Here is a 25,298-nt window from a genome sequence, read left to right on the forward strand (position 1 = left end):
CATGAGTTTTTCAGGTCCAAAGTCAACGACCTCAGTCATGTCTGAATTTAGAAAGAGAAAAGTCAGCGTCATCTAGGTCTTTATGTCTTTTAAGACATCTTTGTAAGATAACAAACTGATTGTTTTCATCAGCCTTCATGGAAAAGAAAATCCGAGTATCATCTCCAGAGCAATGAAAGTTCATGTTGTCTGATGATATTACATAATTAAAGCATGTATGATGTGAAAAGTATTGGTCCAAGTACAGAACCTTAAGGAGAAAACAGGATGATAATAAAGGGTAATTATTGGTTACTGGAGAAGGGATAAGATTAAATAAGTTTTACTTCTTCCCAACCATTTTCAGACGCAATAAATGGATACATTGATTTGTGTGTTATGTGTATGGTTATATGTGCATGTATGTATGGAGGTATGTGTATATGTGTAAACATGTATGTAACTATGAATGTATATATATAGAGAGAGAGAGCGTCTAGGCCAGATTTCTTTAACAAGGGTTGCACAACTATGTTAAAAATTCTTAGTTACCACACTGGAGGTCAAACTGCTATTATTGATGCGGAGAATAAAAGGACCTATCTGTTGATTGGAAAGCCCTCACTAAGAAGCCGAGGAGGGACAACATCTTATGGAGAGAGCAATTCAAGCAGAGCATGTTTTTCTCTGACAGAAGGAGCTGTGGTGGACCGTGGAGAAGAGGAAGGGAAACAGTGGTTGAAGGAAGGTTCTCTGAAAGTTAGTTGTGACCTTCAGCGAACGTTTGTGGAACAATTAGAAAAGCTTCCATCTCAACAATCCAGGCAACGTTCTCTGAGCATCACAGCCAACTTTAAGAAAACCTTCAGCCAATTCCTTTGTTAGTTGTGCATGTTCTTCTTTCATTCTATGGAGAAAAGGACTGTCTAGTGTGAAAGTGGTGTGGGCAACATCTGGGAACGGTCTTCTTGGGTCCTGATGGTTTTAGCACCTAACCCTTGACAAGTTTGTTGTTTTGATGTTTCCTGATTCTTCCATCCTGTTAGATATCAGTACCTGGGCAAGGGCGGTCTTGAATCCTATCAAAATCTGTATTCTCTTGCTGAACATGCACATTGGGATGTCTCTCATTTCCTATTTGTTTAAGGTTCACAGGGATCAGGAGGGTTTCATAGATAACCCTAAGGAGGAAGGAGATTCAGAATGGCTCCAGCCTCCAAAGGTCACCCCATGTTACTTTGAGGAGCTCGCACCTTGTCCAGGCTGTCTGGGGTCTTAGCTCCCCAGTCTTTGCTTTCCTCCACTCTTCCTCCAGGTCCCTTATCTCTGCCTGAACCATGGCTTTTCTCTCCATTAGGCTGGCTTCTCCCCACTTTTGGAAGGGGAACATTCTCAATCCTCTCCTTCCCTTCAGTGGTTCCTTGAGTTTAAAGTTCCTTTCTGCTTGGGGCAAAGATGCTGTGGTCTCCCATGTTGTTCCTAACATAGTTTTTATGCCAGCTTCTCTGACTTTGATGTCTCTAGAGTCTCTGAAAGTCTCAGCCACCCTACTGAAACTGCTTTACCGGGGATGAAAGAGGCAGATCATAGTCATGTTGTAAGAGTCAATATTGCCCAAGTTTTAAAGTCGCATGCACTGTAGACATTTTCTCTAAGGACATGTCAGCCACTTAGTAGCACCCCCATAGTATGCTGCTGCTACCACCATGCCTACTGGTATATTCTGTGTGAACAGTTACGATTTTTTTTTTTTGGTCTTATCAAGCAATTTCATTTGGACAAACTCAAAACAGGCTGTCACATGTCTTCTACTGTGAGAGGTCTCCATCTAGCTGTTCTGTCTTTCACACTTATGAAAGCCATTGTGATCTTGGGATCACTCCAACCTTTGGTAATTGTTTTTTATATGGTTTGACACAACTTTCATAAATGATTTATTTTTAATGACTGTATCTATATTCAAAGAGTAGGAATTGTCAACATTCTTTCACTCTGTTTTAAACATGAATTTGATCAGATAATAGCACAAATATAAACAATCTGCTTTTTATTTTAGAAAACAGAAAAAATGTTACTGTCTAAACTGATTGCACCACATCTAATGAATATTTCATTTATGCTTTTAGCACAGAGTTGATTATGATAGAAATAAAAGATGATAGTTAATAAGTGATTTTTATTGACATAGCCAGAATCTACGCTCAAAGCTCTCTGTGATAAAATAACAGTTTATGTTGGCTTGCACAGCCCTCAGACTTTATGACTCTAGTTTTTCTTCTTCCCAAATATAATCATCATATAATTCACCTCATTGTTCCAAACGGTGAACACATACAAATACTAATTAGAATACAGTTAAATTCAAAACAGCTAACTTATGAGCAGGAAGAACAGTTAAGACAATCAAACCGTGATAACAACACAGTGTATGTGTCTCATTGTTTCTGAGATGTTGTGAGATTTGACACATTTCGCCTTGTCCTTGTTTTAATGAGGTAAAATGACAACTTAAACGTCACTTCCGATGCTTAAATTGGAGAATCAGACAAACATCCGCGGCCTTCCCAAACTAATTGGTGCATTTACTCCCAGAGTTCAGAGTGCAGACCGGTTGCATTGTGGCCCCGTTAGAGGGCAGCAAATACTCGTTTGTTGATCACTTTGCTGCGCAAAAGGTAACTTTAATATTTAGAAAAGTGTTTTATTTTCTTTGCCTTCTTTTACAGAGTCTTTTACAGACGCGTGAACAAATCTAATGTTATTTTAATATTTATTCATATAGTACATATATTTTTTTTCAAATGCAGTTCTCATTTGTGATTAATGTTTTTCGTGAACTGTATCAAAAGTTTCAAGGTGAGCTCATGACTTTTTAATTATCACGGTATGAGATGTGCATGTGCTCTTATGAGTTCATGTTATCTGTAAAAATGTATTTAGACCATGGTTTTATAATATGATTTTTAAAAAGGCGCCCTAGTTTCCAGATATTTAAACCATTCACTTGCATACAGATAAAAAGCACTCAGTCATTTTCGCTAAAGTATATAGATTTTAAAAAATGTAGCCTATTATCAAAAATGAAGAATAAAGAATAGGAAAAAAAAAAGATTAGAACTAAAATGCAAAGTTATTTTTTGGGGGGAAAGAATAAAGAAGAGTAAAAGGCCCAAGTAAATTTTTGCGATTCTGTTTGTTGATAGTTTCCCTCAAGAACAATAAAATTACATCACTAAAAGGACAGGAAAAGAAATTTTCATGTTTGCTTTAACAGTTTTATAGGATCATAAAACGGGTGCATCACCACTGCACCAAAAAGGACCGGACCACGCGGGTCCACATGTGGACTAATGTCATGTTTTTTATACTGACAAATTTTTCCCAAAGCGAAAATATATAAATATATATATTTCTCATCTGCAGCCACCTGATGTATCTGGAACGAACCAAGCCCGGATGTTAACATTCAGCATTAATTAGTGATGGGTCGATCCCCCTATATAAAGGAGACGCGCCCACCGCTTTGCGCTGTCTCCATGCAAGCGAAGATGAGCTACGGATCTGAAGTGTTCTCCGCTTCCTCCTACCGGAGGATTTTCGGGGATTCTCCCCGTTATTCGTCTTCTCCATCGCGCACAGCGATGAGCATGTCCTCACGCGGAGGTTACCGGTCCTCCTCTCTATCCCGAACAAACATTTCATCCCTGAGCTCATACAACAGAAAATCTGGCCGCTCCTTCTCCATGCCGCTGGAGACCTTCGATCTAACTCAGAGCAGTGTCCTCAACAATGAGTTTAAAATCATCCGCACTAACGAAAAGGAACAAATGCAGGGTCTTAATGACCGCTTTGCAATGTTTATCGAAAAAGTGCGCAACTTGGAGCAGCACAACAAAGTGCTGGAGACGGAGCTGGTCACTCTGCGTCAGCGCCAGACGGAGCCCTCGCGCCTCGCAGACCTTTACCAGCAAGAGATACGCGAACTTCGCTCGCAGCTCGAGGAGCTGAACGGGGAGAAATCCCAGCTGATGATCGAGAGGGATAACATTGATGACGACCTGCAGAAGCTGAGGGGGAAATACGAAGAGGAGTTCCGTGCCCGAGAAGAGGCGGAAGCCACCCTCAAGGCCTTTAAGAAAGACGTGGATGATGCTACCATGGTGCGCCTGGACCTGGAGAAGAAAGTGGAGTCCCTCCTGGATGAGATTAACTTCCTCAGGAAGGTGCACGAAGAAGAGGTGGCCGAGCTGACGGACATGATCCAGGCTGCACAGGTGTCTGTTGAGATGGAGGTGGCCAAACCAGATCTCACCTCCGCTCTCAAAGAGATCCGCAGCCAGTATGAGTCCATGGCATCCAAAAATCTGCAATCCGCCGAAGAGTGGTACAAGAGCAAGTTTGCGGACCTGTCCGAGCAGGCAAACCGGAGTAACGAGGCCATCCGCGCCAGCAGGGAAGAAATGAACGAGTTCAGGAGGCAGCTGCAGTCCAAGACCATCGAGATAGAGAGTCTGAGGGGAACGAACGAGTCTCTGGAAAAGCAGCTTCGGGAGATGGAGGACAGGCACAACATGGAGATTGGTACCTACCAGGTAATATTAGGATTTATTATTAAAACTGAAATTAGCTTAATATAATTACTATAACCACACTCAAAAGTTTATTCACACTGGTTGAATGCCTTTATGCTTTCCTTTGGTGAAATACATTTAATTAGTAATAAATAAAATAAAAGGAAACGCTGCGGTTTTGGAGGCTCTGTCCGTGGTGCTGAAGCGCTTCCCCGAGACAGCGCGCTCAGCTTCAACTGACAACGCCCACTGGATGCATACAAATGATCTAAATGAGTCAGATCAGCCCAGCTATGCTTCTCATTCAGTCCCTTTGACTGAAAAATGTTGCAAGACAAACATTTCTACTCATTTCACCCCTAAATGACTCAAACACTCCATCACATGATGCACATTTAAACAACAGAATTGACAGAAGACTTAATTATGCATTGAGGTCATGGGATTTTTTTTAACATATAATATAATATAATATAATATAATATAATATAATATAATATAATATAATATAATATAATATTTTAACTTAAAATTTAACTAAAAATGTTGCACTCTGGTCTACTATTCCTGCTTCAGGAAAATATGGCAGAGCTGGAAAATGATCTGAGGACCACCAAGAGTGAGATGGCCCGTCATCTGAGGGAATATCAGGATCTGCTGAATGTCAAAATGGCTCTGGATATTGAAATTGCAGCATATAGGTAAGCTTATTCTCCCAGAGGTGACACTGAAGAAGATAAAAATGCGTAATTTCAATTAATTTCCCTTGCTTTATCCCTTCAACTTGTTGTCTATTTTCTGTAAATCCTTCCCTGTACCATTCTCTCTGCAGGAAACTTCTGGAAGGAGAGGAGACCCGCATCGGAACAGGTATCACCTATCCTACTCCTTCCATAGGCACCAGTGGTGGGCAGGGCTACAGCTACCAAACCCGCATCTACACCAGCTCTGGCAAGGGCTCCAAAAAGGAGGGCAAAGAAGAGGAGCAGCAGAGCAGGTCTGGTGGCAAGGTGTCCCAGCGTGAAGTGTATGAGGAGACAGTGGGCTCCACCAAGAAGATGGAGAAGCAACAAGAGGACATCCCCACCCACCAGAAAAACTAAATGCCTACTGTAAGCCTGTTCTTGATCCCTAACTTTCCCTTTATTTAACAAACCCATACCTCTGTTCACCTCCAATCCTAAAAAGCATAGTTAGGATTTACCAGTTTGTTTTATGTTGGAGCAATTATTTTTGCCCCCTTTGTCCCTCACAGGTGTACTCAAAGGGAATCATAATTCTTTTAAAAACCATCATGTTATAAGAAAACACAGAACAGCTCTTCTCTCTTTCTCTCTCTCACAAACTCAGCATTTAACAGTAACAAGCACATAGGTAGCATCTTGTTCAAAAGTACGGTTTGTCAGCATAACTTAACATTCAGCTGGTCTTTCTCACCAATGTCAGACTGAAACACAGTAGATTACAACTCTGGTCATGCATTTATACCACAAGCTGTGAGGTACTCTGAACACATTCCAAGGGAAGCATGTGTGTGTGATAGATATGGTGCTCATTTACACATAAAAATAGATCCAAAACACATCAACTGGTACTGGTCTGCAATCACTTACAGAATATAAATAGTCTTACTGACAACTCTGAGAGGAAGTACACCATCTACATAACAAAACAGGCCAAATAAACTATAATAAATGATAGTCTTGTTTAGACATCATGCATAGTCTCTTTAGTGAAAGCTTAATTCACTTCTTACACAATTTATCCTTTGACAGTGAGTGCATCGGGGGTTGACTGCGGCCAACCAGTTAGAGGAAGAGCACCGACCCTCTTTGACTTACCAATTATGTTTCATTAGCAAAAGTGGTGTGCCTGGCTAATTAAATGATCAAGACTTGAAGCAGCACCAAAACATAATGTATTAATCAAGCATAACTTGCATGTAAATGTCATGCTTGCATGGAATTCATCAACCTGCTACTCATTCAACATGATATTGTTGTTTGAAGTTAAAGAAAAACTCCATCATCATGCACAGCATCTATTAATGACATAACTGACAGGTGGGCTTGATTTGAAGCTACTGTTGTAACTCTAAGGCTATGACTTCAGTTGATCACAGCTCTTAGCTACTGATACTATAAAGATGAGGAAAGAACTCCTCTTTGAAGCACTTAACTTAAAAACCAGCTGGTAATAATAAACAGTTTGCACAATCTTCTATGAGGAATACAGGGGTAAGAAGGTAAAAATACTTAAAAGAAGATGAAATTATGCTAACGTGACAGTAATAAGAGGTTTCAGGCCATTAGAGACTTAAATGTAAAATATGCTTTAGCACAAATGCATGAGATGCTATATCATCCATCCCTGCTGGTGTGATGAATTGTATACATAGACGGCATAGCACCATGTTTCATGGAGCACATTTGAACCCCAGAATCATATCACTCAGCCTGAAGAAAATAGTGCCAACAACCTTCGACATACATCAAGTTTAGTGAAAGCCTGCCAGACCATGATGTGTTTGAAACAACTTGACCTCTTTCTTTTTAACTGTGGCCATGACTGGATAAAATGTCTGTTGTAGTTTGACATCACTTCTAGGAATCCTTCAGTATGAGCTTGTATTTTTCTGCTTGTGCACTGCCAGCTCCAACACAGCTATTTTATCCTCTTGCTGCTGGTCATGGCTAATAAAGCCCTGACAAACTGCACACACACTATGAATGGAAAAAAAAAAAAAAACAAACAAACAAAAAAAAAAAACTACTGATTGTACAGCAAGCTTCTGTGGATTTGGTTGTCTTACCTGAAGCTTATGACAAGTGTTTTAGTACTGTACTAAGTTTGTTTGTATCTCTACACCGTGGCCTATTATAAGTGTAATAATAGAAAGGAAGACAACAAACTCTGAAAGTCGACCAGTTTAGTTCAAGGAATGTTTAACTCAAGTGTAAAGCAGAAGAAAAAAAAAATCTTAGAAGGATGCTAATAGCATTTTATAATGCACACGATTACAACGGATTTCCAGCGTCAAGCCTTTATCCTTACACTGTAAACCAAATAACAATGTCACTCTTACAGCACTGCCAAAATTTTCTAAGTGCACATTCATGGGAAAATCATTTTCCAAAAATACAATATGTCACAAATCCATAATCAACAATCAATATTCAGTCATACTGTAAAACAACTACTGTAGGATGTAAAATGCCTTAAAACACCAGCAGCTTCTGGCCATGTGTTTGATGTGTATGATTCAGTCTAGTGGGGTGTTTTCATCATTATCTCTTCATTAGTGTTTATTATAGTTGCCATTAGATCAAAAGCATAGTGACTGAATGTAGTTGACATGCTATTCTCTTTAATGTGACTACTGCTTATGTATTGCTGTTTGACACCATATCAATAAAGACTTGACAATACTGGAACTGCACATGATTGTGGTGTGTCTCTTTCACATATAAAATCTAATTTTAGAGAATGGATGCACAGCAGAAAACTATATAAAAGACAATGTGTCATATTCAGGCACATATAGTCTTAGACACATACCTGTATGTTAATGCATCATATTAACGCTGCAACTTTAAATAACTTGCCCAGATCTTCACACCACTTATGTGGTGACAAACACTCCTTTCAAATACAGCTGAGAGGTTTCCCATATCATTTTACTTGATTAAATGTATCAGCTGTTTGTTATATTTCAGTCCATAACTCAAGGGATTTTTTGAAATCTTGGAGTAATGATAGAAAAAAGAAAGAAAAAAAATATCACAAAGACCTAGATTATCACCACTGGTTAACCCATTACGATCTGATGCATCATACCACATGTACCTTTCATTTCTGGAGTGACATGCATCCAAAAAAATTAAAAACATATGAAACACGTGTGAAATACAGGAGAAAAAAAACCCTAATTAGGTAATCTGCTAGTTTCAGTTCTTCTCTTCTAGTTTTATTATAAGAAAATCCTTTAGCTATTTTAATCAGAGAACATAAAAGTTGCTTTAGACCAGTACAGACCAAAAAGCAGAGTCACCTTGACCTCTTTCTTGAAGTGAATAATTAATTCTTTTGCCTCTCAGGCCCGCTGAGCAGATGTGCCCTTAGAGATATGATGGATAACAAGCTGCTGCACTTATTGTTACCTATATACCCCGATCCCTGCTCCTCGCACAGAGCACCACACCTTAAGAGCCTAGGGCCTCATGGGTCATCTGTGATTATCTCTCCTCTTCCCCACCAACTGGGTGGGACAGTCGCGGCACTGCATGCACCCTTGTGACGCAGATTGCAGTTCTTCAAAGATTTATACCCCTGCAATGCTGCTGAGTGGAAGGTGTGGCAGAAAACTTGAAGCAAGATGTCACTGTGAAAGCCCTGTTATGAAACAACTCTCCCTCCTTTTGCATGGTGCTTGAAGAGTGCTTCAACTTTCTATTTTGAGTTTCACCTCAGACACCCTGAGTTGTCAAAATGTTCATGGTGCATAACACTGCGTTCCACCGTGTACAGAACAGCAAGCTCTGAAAAGCCTTTTCGGTGATTGAATCATGTAAAATGTACCACAACAATCTTTAAGAGCATGTAAATATTTTCTTTTTATTATAATCGAGTGAACGCATAAAATATAATTAAAAGATTGAAATTGTATATTTATACTTGTACAGTATAGTTATATAACTGTTCTGAATGGTGTTTTGGAATTCATCATTTCCAAGGAAATTCTTCTATATGAGGGCTAAAATGAAATAGTGGGCGTGACCTTCCTAAGCCAATGGAGCGGACTAATCAGAGCTGGTTTTTGGGAATGGAAGCAGCATCCCTAAATTCTATTTTTACTATTCATTTCACATGTGCAACGGCAACTGCAGCACTGCTTTATCTGTGTGACCAAAAATTGGGAAAAAAAATCTTTCCAGCAGTTTCATGCACTTTAGATGTTTGGATTTTCATCCGTCATCCAGCATGAGGGATTAGATTGGTCCAAGTTTCATCCTGCAGCATGAAAACTATACATCTGCTTTTATTCACGTGTTGCCACACACACCTTATTAGCTGTGCATAGAATGAAGTTGTTCCAAAGGCTGCAAAACGGATCAAAGTTATTTCTGGTTCCCTCGTGAAGTCATAAAAAAGTGAACTAGATTTTATGAAAACACGCTGAGAGAAGCAGCTTGCAAATCTTTTGTTGGGATCAAAATGAGTTGACTAAAAGCATGTCAGAAATGCAGAGATCACTTTAAGGTTTGTAAATCACTTTATTTAAGTTGGTTTGAGTCCTTCTCTGTCCATTCACAGGGATGTAATTTATTTTATTTATGAAGACAACATAGACTAGGATCCTATGAAGAATCTAGGGCCCTGTTTAGATGACGTTTCCAAACAAAAACACAAAACATTTTCCTTTTCATATTAAAAAAAGTTGCATTTACAGAATGAAAAATATCTCCGCGTATACAGAAAATGCAAATAGGACTGGAAACAATGTAATGTGCATGCCAGGCCTTTAGTGGTCAGCAAAACTTTGCAACCACACGTGTGTGCTACATGTTCAACATGCTTGTATAGAGGTGTATTGATTATCTGCCAGATGCAATCTATATATCTTCAATGACGACATAAATTTACCATGAAAAACAAGTTTGGCTTTAAGAGACCAAATAACTTATTAAAAGATTCACCAGTACTAGCAGAACATGGAGGTATGCCATTGTTGTTGTTGCTGTTGTGCTGTTTGAAGGTGTAAACAGGAGGAAGATGACATGACGGACATTATCATCTCCAAAAGCTTCCAGTTCTCATTTACACATTTCAAGAAAAATTTCCCTCTGGACTTTCAAAGTTTTGCAGTATTGTTAGCCCAAACTCAGTTACCATGTCAATGAGAAGCCAACACTCAATAAAACTTTTGCTGTTTTCTGTCTCAGCATCACCACGTAAACCTTGAGTGAAACAGTCGTCGCGGTTTGTTTACATCAAAATACCAAACAAATGTAACAATTACCATTAAAAACTCCAAAATGCGCACTTACAAGAATATAATTTGTCATGATGGGTCTTGATCCCAACCGCTTTCACCCATCCACACAGCAAATTGTAGACTTCCAATATTTTCCGAGTTTTCATCTGCTTGGCCATGTTGAAGCTAGTCTGAAGCAGCTGATAGCGCGAGGAAGTGTTGAAATGAACAGATATTTGTCCAGTCCTATCTTGGATAACATGAGGGTCTATGACACCACATAGCTCAACTTTATTAAGGTTTCCACAAAGGAACTTTATAACAATACCCATTTTAGTACTTTGTTTACTAGAAGTATTTGAGACTAGAAAAGTCACATGATTGAATATCTGTCATCCTGTGGTTCATTTTTCTGTTGCCTGTTTGTTGTATAAAGATGAATAAAAACTATCAGATTTTTTTCCCCTCCAAAAAATATTTTCCAGAATGCTTTCCTTATTCTGTGTCTAAAACATACAAATGTTACTGTATAATTTAAGCATTGATATTTATACTTACACATTACACAAATCCTGCAAACATTCGGAATGACAGAATGTAGACATTCTGCATTTTCTCTTAGAATTTTACATTTTAGAGGTGGCACAGTGGCAATACACCCACTTCAAGTTCGCCTTGCTGCGCTCTTGAGAAAAAAGTAATACATAACAGGCATGGTGAGGGAAAGGCACGTTTATGTTCTGTCTGGTGATAAGTGTCTATGTGAGGCTGTGATGATAGAAATGAGAATCACACTGAAAAGTGGCCAGGCCACTGCTGCAAATTTAACCAGTTTGTCAGCATCTTTAGATCAAATCCATCTCGCTACTCTAGACTAACTTAAATGTCAGGTTTGCAGACAAATTGATGTGCATGTTACAACCCTCATACCTAAATACTCAAAGAAGCTTAAAATTTAGCTAAATGCTATTCCACATAACAGAAACTTTCCACATATTATTGTTCATCTTTAACCCACTTTTGGACAACTAATTAGCAAGTTAAAACTAAAGGCTCTGATTGACAAGTGACACAGTCTGTGGGAGAAAATATTGGAGCCATTAGATGTGGCCTAAATGTTGTAAAACCGAAGTTAGCAAAGATGCAGCAGCTTTTGTAGATGTTAATAGTTTCTTTAAAAAGTCAACATGTAGTATTGTCTGACACGTTACAGAGCTGACACACACAAATGAAACCGATATCAAACCAGCAAGTCCCCCAACGAAATGTCATAGTAGTTGTTTATTTTCAGTAAACCTTATTTTTCCCTCCTGTGAACTACCACTGGTATTTCAGCATGAGGGAAAATGTCTCATGTAAGCACTCCTATATCATGGTCAAGACAATTTAACAAGCTGAAAAGTCCTCTAAGTACACCTCCATCCAACCAAACCTCCTTTGAGTAGATGGAGCAGCCACAGATAGTGTTGCTTTCAGCTTTGTGGGCTTCTATGAGATATAAACAACATTTTTACTGTTTAGGTTAAGACAGAAGTATTACTATATAATAATGATCTGGATCACCAAGTGGAAATATTTGCAATAAGTTAACAAAAACACCATGATAGGTAAGTTGGTTTTGAGGTGTAGTTGTAGGGAAATCACGACCCTCCCTGGTAGTTCTGGTTTACTGTCTGAGACTGGATGTGTCTGGATGTGTCTGACCACAATGACCACAATGACTGTGTTAGTGTCTGTCAGGGCTGCTGACATTGGGACTGGGATCTGTCTGGGCCTGATCTGTGTCCTTCCTCTTTACAAAAAAATCAGAAATATCTCCCTTTCTCTTCAATCTTATACTGTATCTTCCTATGCAAAACAAGAGTGGTTACAGGCTAAATATCCCCACATTTTCATGCTGTAGTTGACTTTAAAGCCACCTAGCAGGGTTGCTAGCCTCCTGTTTAAATTAAACTGGATCATGTAGTTGTAGCTTAGATTCTTGCTGTTTTAACAAAGTGACTGTCGCCTCCATGATTACCATTTTTACAGGTTCCCACGGTTATATGTAAGAGCAAAATGTTACGATGAATTTCTGCCATTTCCATGATGGACTTAGCTTATAACATCACATGATCCAGGTTAGGTAGCTGGGATTTGAAAAATCAACATTCATCAGATCATCATTTTGAACCATCAAAATTCCAGAATATTAATTTAGTTTGTGTTGTGCTGAGCAGAGACTCTAAATGTTAGTATAATTCAGCCAAGGTGGCCCTGCATATCTAAATCTCTATCCCAGTGAAGAAAGTGTTAATTTGTGAGTTACTGTTGCCTTAGAATCTGTTGCTAGCGTCTTGCTGAGCTGCAGCTGCCTTGGGGAGAGAACTCAGACACAAAGCTTGTTCTCGTCCAGACAGGTCTGAGGGGATTAAAGCTTATTTAGACATACAGGAACAGAGCAAAGCTAAGAAAGCAAATTCAAGAAAGCAGTTTAGCCACATATAAGATGATCAGCTTAAAACCTCTGGCAGCTAAATATTACCTTGTGATGAGGAACTTCCATCAGGAAAAGAGCTTTTTGTCTTGTATTTTTCATGATTCAACCAAATCTAGCTGTTTTCTAAAGGTGCTGATTCATTTTGAGCTAGGGCCTTTGTGTGACGTAGCGTTCCCTGTGTTAACCATGACATCAGTGTTTCTTCTTTTCTTTTTTTCTTGGTGCTATTTATAGCAGAGATGGAACCAGCAGAGCCAGACAGGCAGACAAACAGACAGAGGAAAGGAGGATGTTTGTCCCTGAACAAAGGGGAAGGTTGAGGCACTTTCAGCTGAACACCTCCTAAGCTTGTGTCAGGATAGTTGAGTGGCACTGAGAGTATTCAACCTGAAAAATACAATTACATTACCTGCAAGTCTGTCTCACTAATCAGAAAATGGGGTGGGCTGGGCTTCCATTGTTCCTTAAATGTCTACAGAGAATTTCATTTAGGAGGTACAGATTAAAAGGTAATTGACTTTTAATCTAATATTGACACACTCTCTACTTTCTTTGTCCACATTTATATTTCAGGTTTATGTTTTTACATTTTTTTATTTTAGATTTGTAAAAAGATATTGGTCAATTATTACACAGTTTAAATGAGTGGAAAGCTAATGATAAATAAACCAATAAATAAATAAACAGAACAAAACATTTGGAGTTTTCTATCATTTTTCCTGTAGTTTTTGAATGCATGTTAAAATGTTTGATCAAGTCAAGACTCTAAGGGTAGTTTATAAAACACAGTTACAAGTCCACCATTTGAATAGACTAATGGCAAAGGGTGGGATGGAGTGTTTATTTTAAGCTTTCACATACTAAAAACCTGAACACAGTCACAGATTTTCAGTCTGACAAGGTATTCAGATACGACACACAAACTGTTAGATGATTAGAAGAACTTAGTGGATAATACACAGATTAATCAACACCAGAAAACAACACAAGCTCTTTTCTGAAGTAATTAATTCATTTTGGGAAGGTTTATGGCTAGAAAAGCTATTCCAACCTGCTGTTTCTGTTGTTTTGGGTCATTTTCTTGTAAGAACATCATGTCCAAGTTTTAACCGCTGATGATTTGACATTAATTCTCCTCCATTGTTCTATCTGCTCAACAGAACAGTCCCAGGTGCTACTTCCATCTCCAGGTCATAAAACTTTAATAAAGGAGGTTTTATTTCCCCCTCATCCATTTGGCTTGCAGAGTTTAATGAGGGTTTTGGTTTTATGGGGATGTGAAACTTCCTGGTATTTTAGTAGATGCCACATGCTGCTTGCTTGGTTGTTTTAAAATGAACCAAACCAGATTTCTCTCAACTAAGTATGATAGCCTGGATCTTTTTGGCTGCATCTACCAAGTAGCTTGTATTTACATACATTTGTTGGAAGTGATGACCTTGTAATTTGCATTTGTTGACTCCAATAGACTTCTCTGAATCTTTTTTTGTTGTTGTTGTTGTATCTGTAATTAGATCTATCAAACCATTTTCATGTAATACAATCATTCTACTCCAGATAAATAAAAACAACCCACAAAAATAAATGAAAGTCCAATGGTGCCATGACATTTGTGTCCATGATGGTTGTTGAAGCTCAGAAATTCTTCAGGTATCTTTACCAATGTTGCTCTGCAAATTAAGCTCTGGACTTCATGCCTAGAAAGCCTGAAATCACATGTAAAATTCACCATTTACAACACGTCACTTTGAAGCTTGATCCTACATAAACTTTAGGGTTTATGTGGAAGTCTTTTCTTCAGGTGCAGAAAAATGTGATCTTCTGGTGATTAAAAGTCTGATGTAAAAATCCTCCCTAAAACTAGATGAAATATTAAAAGGTGGGTATTTTTAGATTTCAACTGTCTTAATCAAACGTTGAGGGAGGAGGAGGAGGAGGAGGAGGAGAAGGAAGGCAGCTTGAGAAGCAGATTTTTGAAACATATGAAACCGAAAACTAGAAAGAGCGCTGTGAGGTCCCTCTCCTGTTAAAGTTTTAAATGAAACTTCAGTGCTGTGATCCAGTGGAAATAAGGCATTCTGAGTTTTTTTTTTTTTTTGTCTTTGTATCCCTACTGTATGATAAACTTCATTTAGAGGAATTACAGCGTTATCTTGGAGCATCAGTTCATACTTCTAGTGTCTCAGCTGGTTTAGCCACTGATTTGAAGAAGTACTGTTCAGCTGAGAGTTGTTATTTTGGAGGAGGCCATGGAGGCTGCAGCAGCAAAACAAGGTCAACGCAGTGGGATGATTACTTCCATCAACCTTTCAGCACTTTGCAGCTCCTGCAGAATTAATGGAAGCAATCTTGAGTCAAATTTGAATCAAGTAAACAGTTTTAATCTAAATCTTTTGGCTTCTGAATTTATTTCTATTATATCTTTATTAGATTTTTCAACAACATCTGCAAAAAAAAATAAAAATAAAAAAAAAAAAAGTCAGCAAATTGAATAAATTGGCAAACATGTTTTAGTTATTCACATCTGTTTTGTCTCCTTGATATAGCACATAAAATGTTTAGCTTCCTGCATGTCTCTAAAGATCACATAATGTCCCAAAATGTTCCCTCGGCACTGAGAGGTGAGAGTTGTGTGCTGCCACTGCCTCCACGACAGAACAGCTGAGCCCTTCCAGTTTGTTTTTTGTCTTTTCAGTATCCAGCCTGCACACTATGACACAGCATTTTGAGAGCAAAGGGAACATACTGAAAACCGTCGAAAGGCTGAGCTAGATCAGATGCCAAAAAAGCTTTTCTCTGTAAGTGTGAAAACAGTCAGTGTCTTTGAAAAAGAACTAGAAGCTTTACAGTGAGGATCATGCCTCTGATGTGCTTTTATGCTGAATATTCTCTTTCTTACATTTTTTACTGCTTAGAAACAGACAGTCTGATGTTTGAAAAGACTTTTTCATGTTCTAGGTTTTAGTTTCTGTCTTTTCTCTGCTCCCTATGTGATGAAATAGCTCCCTTACTTTTGAAAACCTTTCTTGAATCTGGTGCATAGTTTCCATCACTTGTACTTAAGAATAAACCATATTTCAAAAGATAATATCAAATCATGTATTAATCAACTCTATGGTTTTATGAACACTTTATGTTAAGGATATTTGGGTCACAGCAGTGAGTTTTAATTTCCTTTGCAGCTGCTCAGATGTGAAACTGAGAGGTCAGGTGGAGCGTGTTTCAGTCATTAATCTTCAAGCCCTGTGGATATGGCCATTAATAACCAGACAGCATTAATTTCTCAGTAAAATGTGAACATTACTTTATGGCTATGTAGCTAAATGTTAAGTGGTTTTCAATATTTTTTCCCCCCCCAAATCAATTGGTAAACAAATTAATCACTTCACGAAGGTGGGTGCAATAATTACAATCATCTACACTCATGCACCTCCTGTGTTGATCCCATCCCCATCATACCAGTTTAATCTATATTCTAGGCTCTTTCATTGTTTTCAGTCCTTTGCTTTAAAAAAGTAGCTTGGATCTATGTTATTATAGAATAGTTTTATTATTCCCTTCACAAGGAAAATACTTCTGAAATGACTAAATAACTGGATGGGTTTGTTTCAATTTGTTGATACAATGAGACAAACCAGTTATGTTTCAAACCATTTTTACAACACGTAATTAAACAGCGACTTAGAGAAGGCTTCAGTTAGTTTTATGTGATCTCTGTACTGGTTTTGAAGGGGTTTCTTTGTTTGTTTTATTAGATCCCCATTAGCTGCTGACATTTCTCCCTCTTTCTGGGGTTTTGACAAAATTAACTGAATTACAACATTATCATTATCAAAGTACATAACATTCAAACTCACAACAACTCACAGACAACAGGACACCTGCTCAAAGTAACCAGAAATATCAATAACTTTGCATCCAGCACAATGGCATTGTAACTTTACATTCCCTCCTTTCAAACTAAGGAAATAGGAAATACAGGGGGTATAAAAGGAGCATTTCAGAGAGGAAGAGTCTCAGATGTAAAAATGAGCAGAGGTCCACCAATCTGAGGCAAACTCAGTCTAAATTTTGTGGAACAATTTCAGAAAAATGCTCCTGAGGACTTTGAAGATCCCACTATTTACAGATTCAGCGATTCAAGAGGAATTTTGGGCAGCACTGCATTAAAGACAGACATGATTCTCCACAAGAAATCACTGCATGGGCTCAGGAACACTTCCAGAAATCATTGTTCATGAATACAGATCGCTGTACAATCCTGTAGCTGAGTTAAGTGTTTTACCCACTTTAAATGTACCCTGGTCCACTTCCATAGATACGGTTTGTTTGGATTACTGTGAAAGTTTCTTACTCTGGTATGAACCAAAGAAGCAAATTTTGATTTGCTTGAAAACCTGGGGTCTCGGTTCACTTTCAACCGAACCCTGGTGCTGTTTGCTCGCAGTGTAAAATCAAACGGACCATCCAGTGAACCAAAGAGAGGAAGTGACATGAGACGCGGTGTAGCGCACAGTATCGGATATCTTGCTGCCTCTCCTGCTGCTCAATCCGGACAGATTTTTGTGAAAACCATTGTAGCTTAGAACACCAAAGTAAAAACAGAAACCCAAAACCAAATAAATCGATTGTTTTTCTATTGTATACTTGGTGAACGAGCTGTTTTTTAAATTCAAATTAATGGCTCATTAGCAGACTTGTGCAGAACTTGTCAGAGAGCCGTTTAATTTAATTCAGATGTGTTGCAGCAGGGAGACATCTAAGACCTGCAGGATAGTGGGTCTTGAGGACCAGGGTTGGGGACCTCTGCCCAAGAAGCCATCTGTGAACACAGTCACAACACTTCAAATCAAACACTTCTTTGGACCAAAGTCAATCTAAAATGCTCTGAGGCAAACTGAAAAACTGTCCTGTGGTTTGATGGATTAAAATTACTTTTGGAAATCATTTGCAAATCATTAAATTCTGTGTTCATTTACTTTTTCCACAGCAAAGAAACTGTTTTGGTATTATTTTTGCACTAAAAAATCAGGACCTTTCCATTTCAAGCCAACTCTAAAGCAGGTTAGACTACTGTTACTATAATGTCACAGGAACAACAGGGGACCTTTAATAGCAATACATACCAGTATGTATTGCATACATGCTGGTGTGTGTATATCACTGTATTTTCTCATAGAACTTTTTAAAGCAGACATTTTAGTAACAAAAAACACAGCAACAACTCGGTCTTCACAGAATTAATAAGGTTTTTGCTTAAATAATAAGCATCCTTGATTCTCTACTCATCACAGTTTATATTCAAAGTTTTCCTTTATTTTCCATCACCAAAATGAAAGTAAAGTCACTTTATGACTTATAAATTAATCTTGATAATAATAGTGTCCTTTTGTAATCTCACAACCTCAGCTGTTCTGTACCAATGTGTAGTAGAGGATAAAAACAGAACAGTGATGCAGAGGGACATCATCCACCTCAGACAAGAGCTACAAGCAGTAGGGTTGGAGTAGCAAAGATTACCTTCCTCCAGACACCATATTATTGACAAATGCTCACAGAGTAGTCTTCAGATATCCAGACATGCACAGGGCAGCTGTGTAGGGGACACAGAGAGCTGGCAGCTGGCAGATTTGTGGGACAGTGGAGAAAACTTGCTTGTTTGCATTTACCTGTATAGAAGGTGATCAAACCATCTTCCGCCTATCATTTCTGCTTTCTGTACATCAATACAAGTGGTCTCTTTCTTTATTTGCAAAAATGCCTTTAGTGTCTGGAGGAGAGACACATTAAGCCTGATACTGTGGCATTATATTTCTTCTTGCATGTGGCTCATAAAAATGCAAAGTATATACACTGCGTTAAAGACATGAAGGTCAGCCATCTTTGAACATGTCCTCTTGACAAAGAGACCAAGAGAAAACTGTTTAGAGGAAGCCAAAAGATGATACAATGTGAACACGTGTTTCTTTTCATGTTAATAAAGATTTAAATAAATTACTTTTTATCATCAAAGGACCTGCGGAGACTTGATGCTGAGCTCAGTGATACATAATGTAATTGTCATTCTGTTGATGCTGTTAGTGTAATGTGCCAAACACCAATGTCAAAACCAGGCAAACCTGCTGAAATATTACAACAGCAACTTAGAATGGCATTTTATGACTGAACTATATACTTACAGTCATCAAGAATATACCAACAATGCATTGGTATGTTTATTACCACAATTTTGCTCCAAATGGGCACACATTCAATACCATTTATAAGCAGAACAGATTTATACCCCATACTAAGAGATGGGCGCAGCCGTCTGTTATCAGGATTAAAACTATATAAAAGTGCTTTTTAATGCAATGGGTTAGAGTCTGCGACCTCTTATCACATTTGCGCTGTAATTCTGAAATGTTCTAGGAATGTCATCACTGTCATGGAAATGCTAAGATAAATTTTTATTGTCTTGTATTTGTATTAATACCACCCAAGTTGTAATATCTGTTATTCTCAATGCACTGAAGAAAGAACAGCAGGTCCCGCCTGGCTTAATCTCTGCATCAAATCCAGATTCTTGTATTCTATAAGAACTGGTTCCCTTACATGTCCTCCTTTTAGTCAACATTCTGCGTCTCCCAGTGTCTCTACAATATGATATTCACTTTCCACATCCTGCTAGTGTTGGGCCACAAGCATTTATACAAATCAAGTGTGTGATGGTGCAAAGCATTAAATGATGGTTTTGTTGCTTTTTTTTGCAATGTTGAGCAAAGAGATTTTTATTATCTCAAAGTGGTCAGGCTGCTTGTTTCCCTTTGTGTCCCGTCTTTTTGTTAAATTAACTTAAGCTTAGTTGCATTATGCTTGAATGTTAATAACTAATTATTATCAGACTTTATTAAACATGTGATTCTTTAAAGATCAAAACTTAAGACATTTGTCTAATCTCGATCTAAAATGTTTGTAAGTCATAAAATGAATGTGAAAATTCTCAGATAACTTCATCTAAAGACCTTTAATAGCATATACAGTAGCCCTGTGACTGGCTATCACATTGTGTTCCCTCTTTGTTCCTAACAGTCTCCAGCTCGTTACCCACTAGAGGAAAAGCAGACATGACTGTTCTCTGTTACATTTATATCTTTATTTTTTATTTTTTTATTTTTAAAAAGCCACTTACTTAAAGTTTAAAATGCTTAATAAAATATACTCCTTATTTTACAGTTAGCATTTGAAGTTGTCTTTGAAGTGACTGTAAAGTGGCAACCAGATTTTATTGCCTTGTTACCGCTGCAGCCCCCCGCCTCTCTGTTCAGCCTATGTGTTAGGTGGGTGGTACTAAAGTAATAGTGCTATCATCACCTCACTCCCATGAGCTCACACAAAAAACAATATCTATATAAACCTTGAAGCATGAAGAAAAGGCATTAAGATTAGTGATGGACTGCTGGTGCGGATTTCTAAGGAAGTGAGTTGTTCATTGTGAACTGCTAGTCATGGGTGGTTGAAAGAAAATGATAAGATATAATTCAAAATTTGACCATTTAGGGGGCAGCAAAGCATGGCCTTATGTGTTCATGATTTCCCCAAGCTATTGAACCATTGAGATGAAAGTTAACAGAGCCATTGTTTTCCTATTAAGTAAAACATAGTTACAGTGCATGTCAGAGTAACACATACTGTCAGTAATCAATAGCATCATTTATCAAACATGTTATTTATCAGATTTATTTTAAGGGACCTACTGTCACACCATGATGGAGGGTTTGACCCCCTGTCCTTTAGGCATCACCAATATCTTAGTCTACAGCAAAATATAAAGACAAAGCCTAAACACACACCTGTATCAATCCAGTAATAAAGTAATGACAATTTAGATTTTACTCATCCTGAGCATTTTTTCCTCCTTTTGTCTGCCTCAGGAAACTAGAGTGCTGTAGTTTGCAGATATAGCAGAGATTCAGAACCATAAACCATTGAACACCTCTGCATCTCTTGCTCCACCCTCCTGGCTGCTCTTAACCCCAGAATTACTTGCAGTTCTAAGACATTCTACAGTATGCATGCATGCATGCCTGTGTGTGTGTGCATGTGTGTTTGTCCCTCCAACCTCCCGCCTCCTCACTCGTCTCCCAAAGTGCTGACTAGAGTCATTCCCCACCTGCTAGCATTCTGCCCAGAGGCTGATATACTGTGTCACTGCATACACATAAACAGATATTGATCAGTTAGAAAACACCAAAAGCATCCGTTATCTTGTGCTGACTGTATTTCAGAACGTCAGCACGCTGTGAGCTCTCGGGATTTGAGGCTGAGGACTCATTTAGACAATCGTAAACTGCTAAAATATTTACTTTTGTCTGTGAATTGGATACTACAAAAACATCAGGCTGGGTGATATGAAGAAATGCATGTGCTTGTGTGTGGCTGCGTAGATGTGTGTGTGTGCATCTATAGAAAGCAGATCAATAGCAAGCTCACAACCCGTAATTAGAGAACCAATCAATAATGCAGCTTTTAATTAGAAAGCAGTTTAGAGACTTGTAAGGTCAGGTATTGTGCAGACAGGGAGAACATGTATCAATTGTCTGAATATGTTAGTCTGTCTTTGGATGGATATTTTGACTTGAGATTTTAATGTGGGGCATGAGGTTATATTGTGGATCAGATGATTCTCTAATTGACTCCCAAGCTGACATTCACTGTTTTCCTTTTTATCTTTTCAGCTGAATGAGACGACACAATTAGAGGCTCTGAGGTTGAAGATGCTCCCATTATTGCTCAGGACACATCATATAAATTACAAAGAATAATTTGCTTATGTTTCATTTTCTAATTTCCAAATGATTTTCAACTCAATAGATTAAAACTGCCAAAATACAGTATCTTTCAACAGGGAAAGTAGTATAGTTGTATTTTGATTTATAACAGCTTTTTTTAAACTACACCTAAAATACAAATAATTCTATTCAGCTTTATTTATACAGCACCATTTTACAGGAAAGTCCAGTTCAGTCCAATTAATTTTTATTTCAATTATAGTCCAATATAAACAGATTCATTCTATGATCCACATTAGTCCAATTTACTTTTAGCTGTTTTTATAACTTAATTCCTAAAAATAATTACCTAGCTGAGGAAACCAACAGATTGCATCAAATCTTCTCTTTGATTCACTCCTGCATCCTGAGCTGCACGAGGAGAAAATGGAGCGGAAAACCTCCCTGTTTAACAAGAAGGAAAACCTCCCTCAGAACCAGGAAAGGGTCCATCTGCCTGGAGCAATATAATCCTGATAGGACATCATATTGTTAAATGAGTTTAAATTCTGTGCTTTTTAAGAATTTGAAGATGAAATATACAAAATATCCACCTTTTGACATTATAGGATGAAAATTGAACATTTTGAGCATGCCTTTTCTTTAATTCTTTTTTTGTTTTTAGAGATAGTATATTATAATGTTTTAACAACTTTTTGTATAAAAATTTAAAGTGCAAAAATAAAACTAGACTTTAAAAAATCAGCTCAGTGAGTTTTTCTACATTTTGTTGTTTTGTATAATCACATTAGTTCCTCTCCTCTACTGCACTGCGCCTGTGTGTGTGATAGATCACATCAGACAGGTAAAGCCAAGATCATGTCCCTCAAGGTGACGACAACTATAGAACTTTAAGTGCTATAAGAAGCTCCAACAATAGTCAATAAATAATGAAAGAGACAGATCAGACGTCACCCCGGTGTATCTGTAAATTGGGGAAAATGAAAACAGCCGAATGGTGTAAGCTCTAAATCAGATGGGAGGGAAGACACAGAGCAGCAGCAGCTGTTCTGATGGTGGAAAAACAGCTGCTTACAAAAGGAAAACAATAATTAATAGAAAGAGAAAAAAAAAAGAAAAAAAAAACTGAGAAAAGCAGCACTGACACTTGATTTGAGCTCAACACTGAGAGCATTTTTTTTTATTGGAAAACTTCATTAATATTTAGATATCACCATTAAACTCATTGTTATGCACTTTAAAACTATTATTATTCATTCAAATTTCAAGTCAGAAATTTATTCTGACTCAGTTTTTTATCATTATATAATACCAGTCACCTTTAAACGAGGTATAAGTAAGGAAGGAGCTTCATGTGGAATGATCAAACACAGCTAAACCTGAGGGCAGTGCCCCAAAAAGATTTCAAAATCCCCTCCAATATTCTCCTATTGGTATTTACTCTGGTTTCTTGGTGGATTAGATGATTACACATTCACATAGTAACAATGAAAAAGAAACATATGACTCATTTAATTTCTTTTTGTGCTGTTTTTTTTTAACATATGTGTTTGTACTTGTATGAAAGAAAACATCTTGTATGCAAATGAACCCAGAATCTCTAAATCATTTTTGTAGTATCCCACTTAAAGTTATTAAAAAGAAAAAGAGAAGTCACATTTAACAAACATAGCACAATAAAAAATTCCCATCAAACCTGCACTCAGATGGAGCTGAGCAGTGTCCCTTTCTGGGTATCTAAATATGCACATATATGAATTTACATGTGTGACCCCATGTGTGGCCTCCTCTGTGTATTTGTACCAGTTTGTGATTGCACCACTTAGCATCCATCTGTTGTTTTGTTTGCACAGGTCATTCCGTCCCCAAGGATGCTGCCATCATCCCACCCCACCCCCTTCTGATGACATCTAATGGTGGCAACAAAAAGAGACCTGGTCCACCATCTTTCTTTTTTGTCACACACACAAACACGGACACACCTCAAGGAGGACAAAGACGTTAACAATAACAAGGTTTATGTGTGTAATTTCCCACATGAACTTTTTGTTTTCATCCTAAGGAAAGAATAGGTGCTACTTTATAGTCAAGAAACAAGGAGAAAATGTACAAGTCTGGTCAAAGTACAAATGTTCTTATGATATACAGGCTTACAGAGCTGATTAGGATTTAGTCTGGGTGCCACTAAGAGACATCATGAATTCATTGAAGGTCACTTTCTTAGGGGAGGGGGATCTGAATCAGCCTGTCTGTTGACCTGGATGTCCTCTGAAAACATCCGTGCCAGTGTGACTCACAGAAGGAGTGTAATAATCTTTCATAAATTATTCTAGATGATCAGGGGACACTGTGCATCTTCTTCAGAGAAATATAGAAATTGTTTTTCATTGTGGCCTTTTAAACTATTTTAGTTTTTTCACCTTTGCACACACACACAAGGCGAACTGTACTTGAAATGGTATCAACATCAACAAAGAACATATAAATTATTTTTCACTCTTAGGGGCTGTAAATTGTAATTGCTGATTTAGTGGGCTTTCTTTCAACAGAAGGGGTTTTAGTAGAGAAAACTGACCTTTAACAAATTGGAAGCTGCCCCTTTATCTTATCTGAACAGCAGCTGTCAGTCACTGTGTGTGCATACGTGTGTGTGATAATCTTTAGACACACTCACTGGACCGCAGAGAGAGATAATTGATCAGGAGAGGCTATTTTGAAGAGGTTTTGATTAGAACAAAGCACCTTGTTTGTTACAAAAGGCAACATGTTATAATAAGAAGATGTTCAGAAACAACAAATGATAACTTACAAAAACATCCATTACAATGATGATGTAATATACGACGTGATATGGAGAGAAGCAGTTTTAGATGAGTAAAATAATACTCTGAATCAAAATACTTCAATAGGATTCTACTGTTGTCTTTGCAGGAGTTTGTTATGTTGCCTGACTGTGTCGTGCTGCCTTATTAGTTTGAGATGGAGTCTGCATTATTTATAGTAATAAAGAAACTGTGGTGCACAACATTGTGCTGTGAGGGACCTGGAGTGGGGGGCTGCTTAAGTGCCTGGTTAGATCTCTGCTGACAGAGACTGCGTGGGAGGGATCAGAGAGAAACAGCAAGCAGAGAGAAAGAGGAAAGTGGGAAAAATAAAAAGTACTTCCTAATATGAAATTCAGTTTTAGAATAAGATCAATCAGAACATCTACAGCACTCCACACATGATTGGGACCAGATGGTTGTAGTCAGTCTTTTCTAGATGATGATGGGATAACACATACACCCTCCGTCCACTGTATCAGATCCATCTGTTCAATTGCTTGTTTACTCAAATTTCTTATCAGCCAATCACATGGCAGCAACTCATTTAGTTATGTAGACATGATGAAGACGACTTGCAAAGACAGCATCAGAAAGGGGATTTTAAGTGACCGAACGTGGCCTGGTTGTTGATGCTAGATGTAAATAACCACTGGTTCCAACCAAAGTCTGTAGAATATCATCTCTGGACACACAACATGT

At 38.0% G+C, this 25,298-nt stretch overlaps 1 protein-coding gene across 1 annotated transcript; it reads left to right on the forward strand.

Annotated features, from left to right (window-relative positions):
• The first annotated feature begins 3,124 nt into the window (after window positions 1–3,124).
• inab (internexin neuronal intermediate filament protein, alpha b) lies at window positions 3,125–7,989 on the forward strand. Its single transcript, XM_041984161.1, has 3 exons — window positions 3,125–4,571; window positions 5,127–5,251; window positions 5,383–7,989. The coding sequence occupies exons 1-3, from the start codon at window positions 3,462–3,464 to the stop codon at window positions 5,651–5,653; spliced, it is 1,506 nt and encodes a 501-aa protein (XP_041840095.1). The 5' UTR covers window positions 3,125–3,461; the 3' UTR covers window positions 5,654–7,989.
• The last annotated feature ends 17,309 nt before the right edge of the window (window positions 7,990–25,298 follow it).

Source organism: Melanotaenia boesemani, chromosome 4, assembly GCF_017639745.1.
Source record: "Melanotaenia boesemani isolate fMelBoe1 chromosome 4, fMelBoe1.pri, whole genome shotgun sequence".
NCBI lineage: Eukaryota > Metazoa > Chordata > Actinopteri > Atheriniformes > Melanotaeniidae > Melanotaenia > Melanotaenia boesemani.

Excerpts from the sequence above, each read along its gene's own strand:
- inab (XM_041984161.1), top strand. The coding sequence starts at position 3,462 with ATGGGTCGATCCCCCTATATAAAGGAGACGCGCCCACCGCTTTGCGCT. Across the intron at positions 4,572-5,126 it reads TGGAGATTGGTACCTACCAG|GAAAATATGGCAGAGCTGGA; the intron begins GTAATATTAGGA and ends TTCCTGCTTCAG. Across the intron at positions 5,252-5,382 it reads ATTGAAATTGCAGCATATAG|GAAACTTCTGGAAGGAGAGG; the intron begins GTAAGCTTATTC and ends TTCTCTCTGCAG.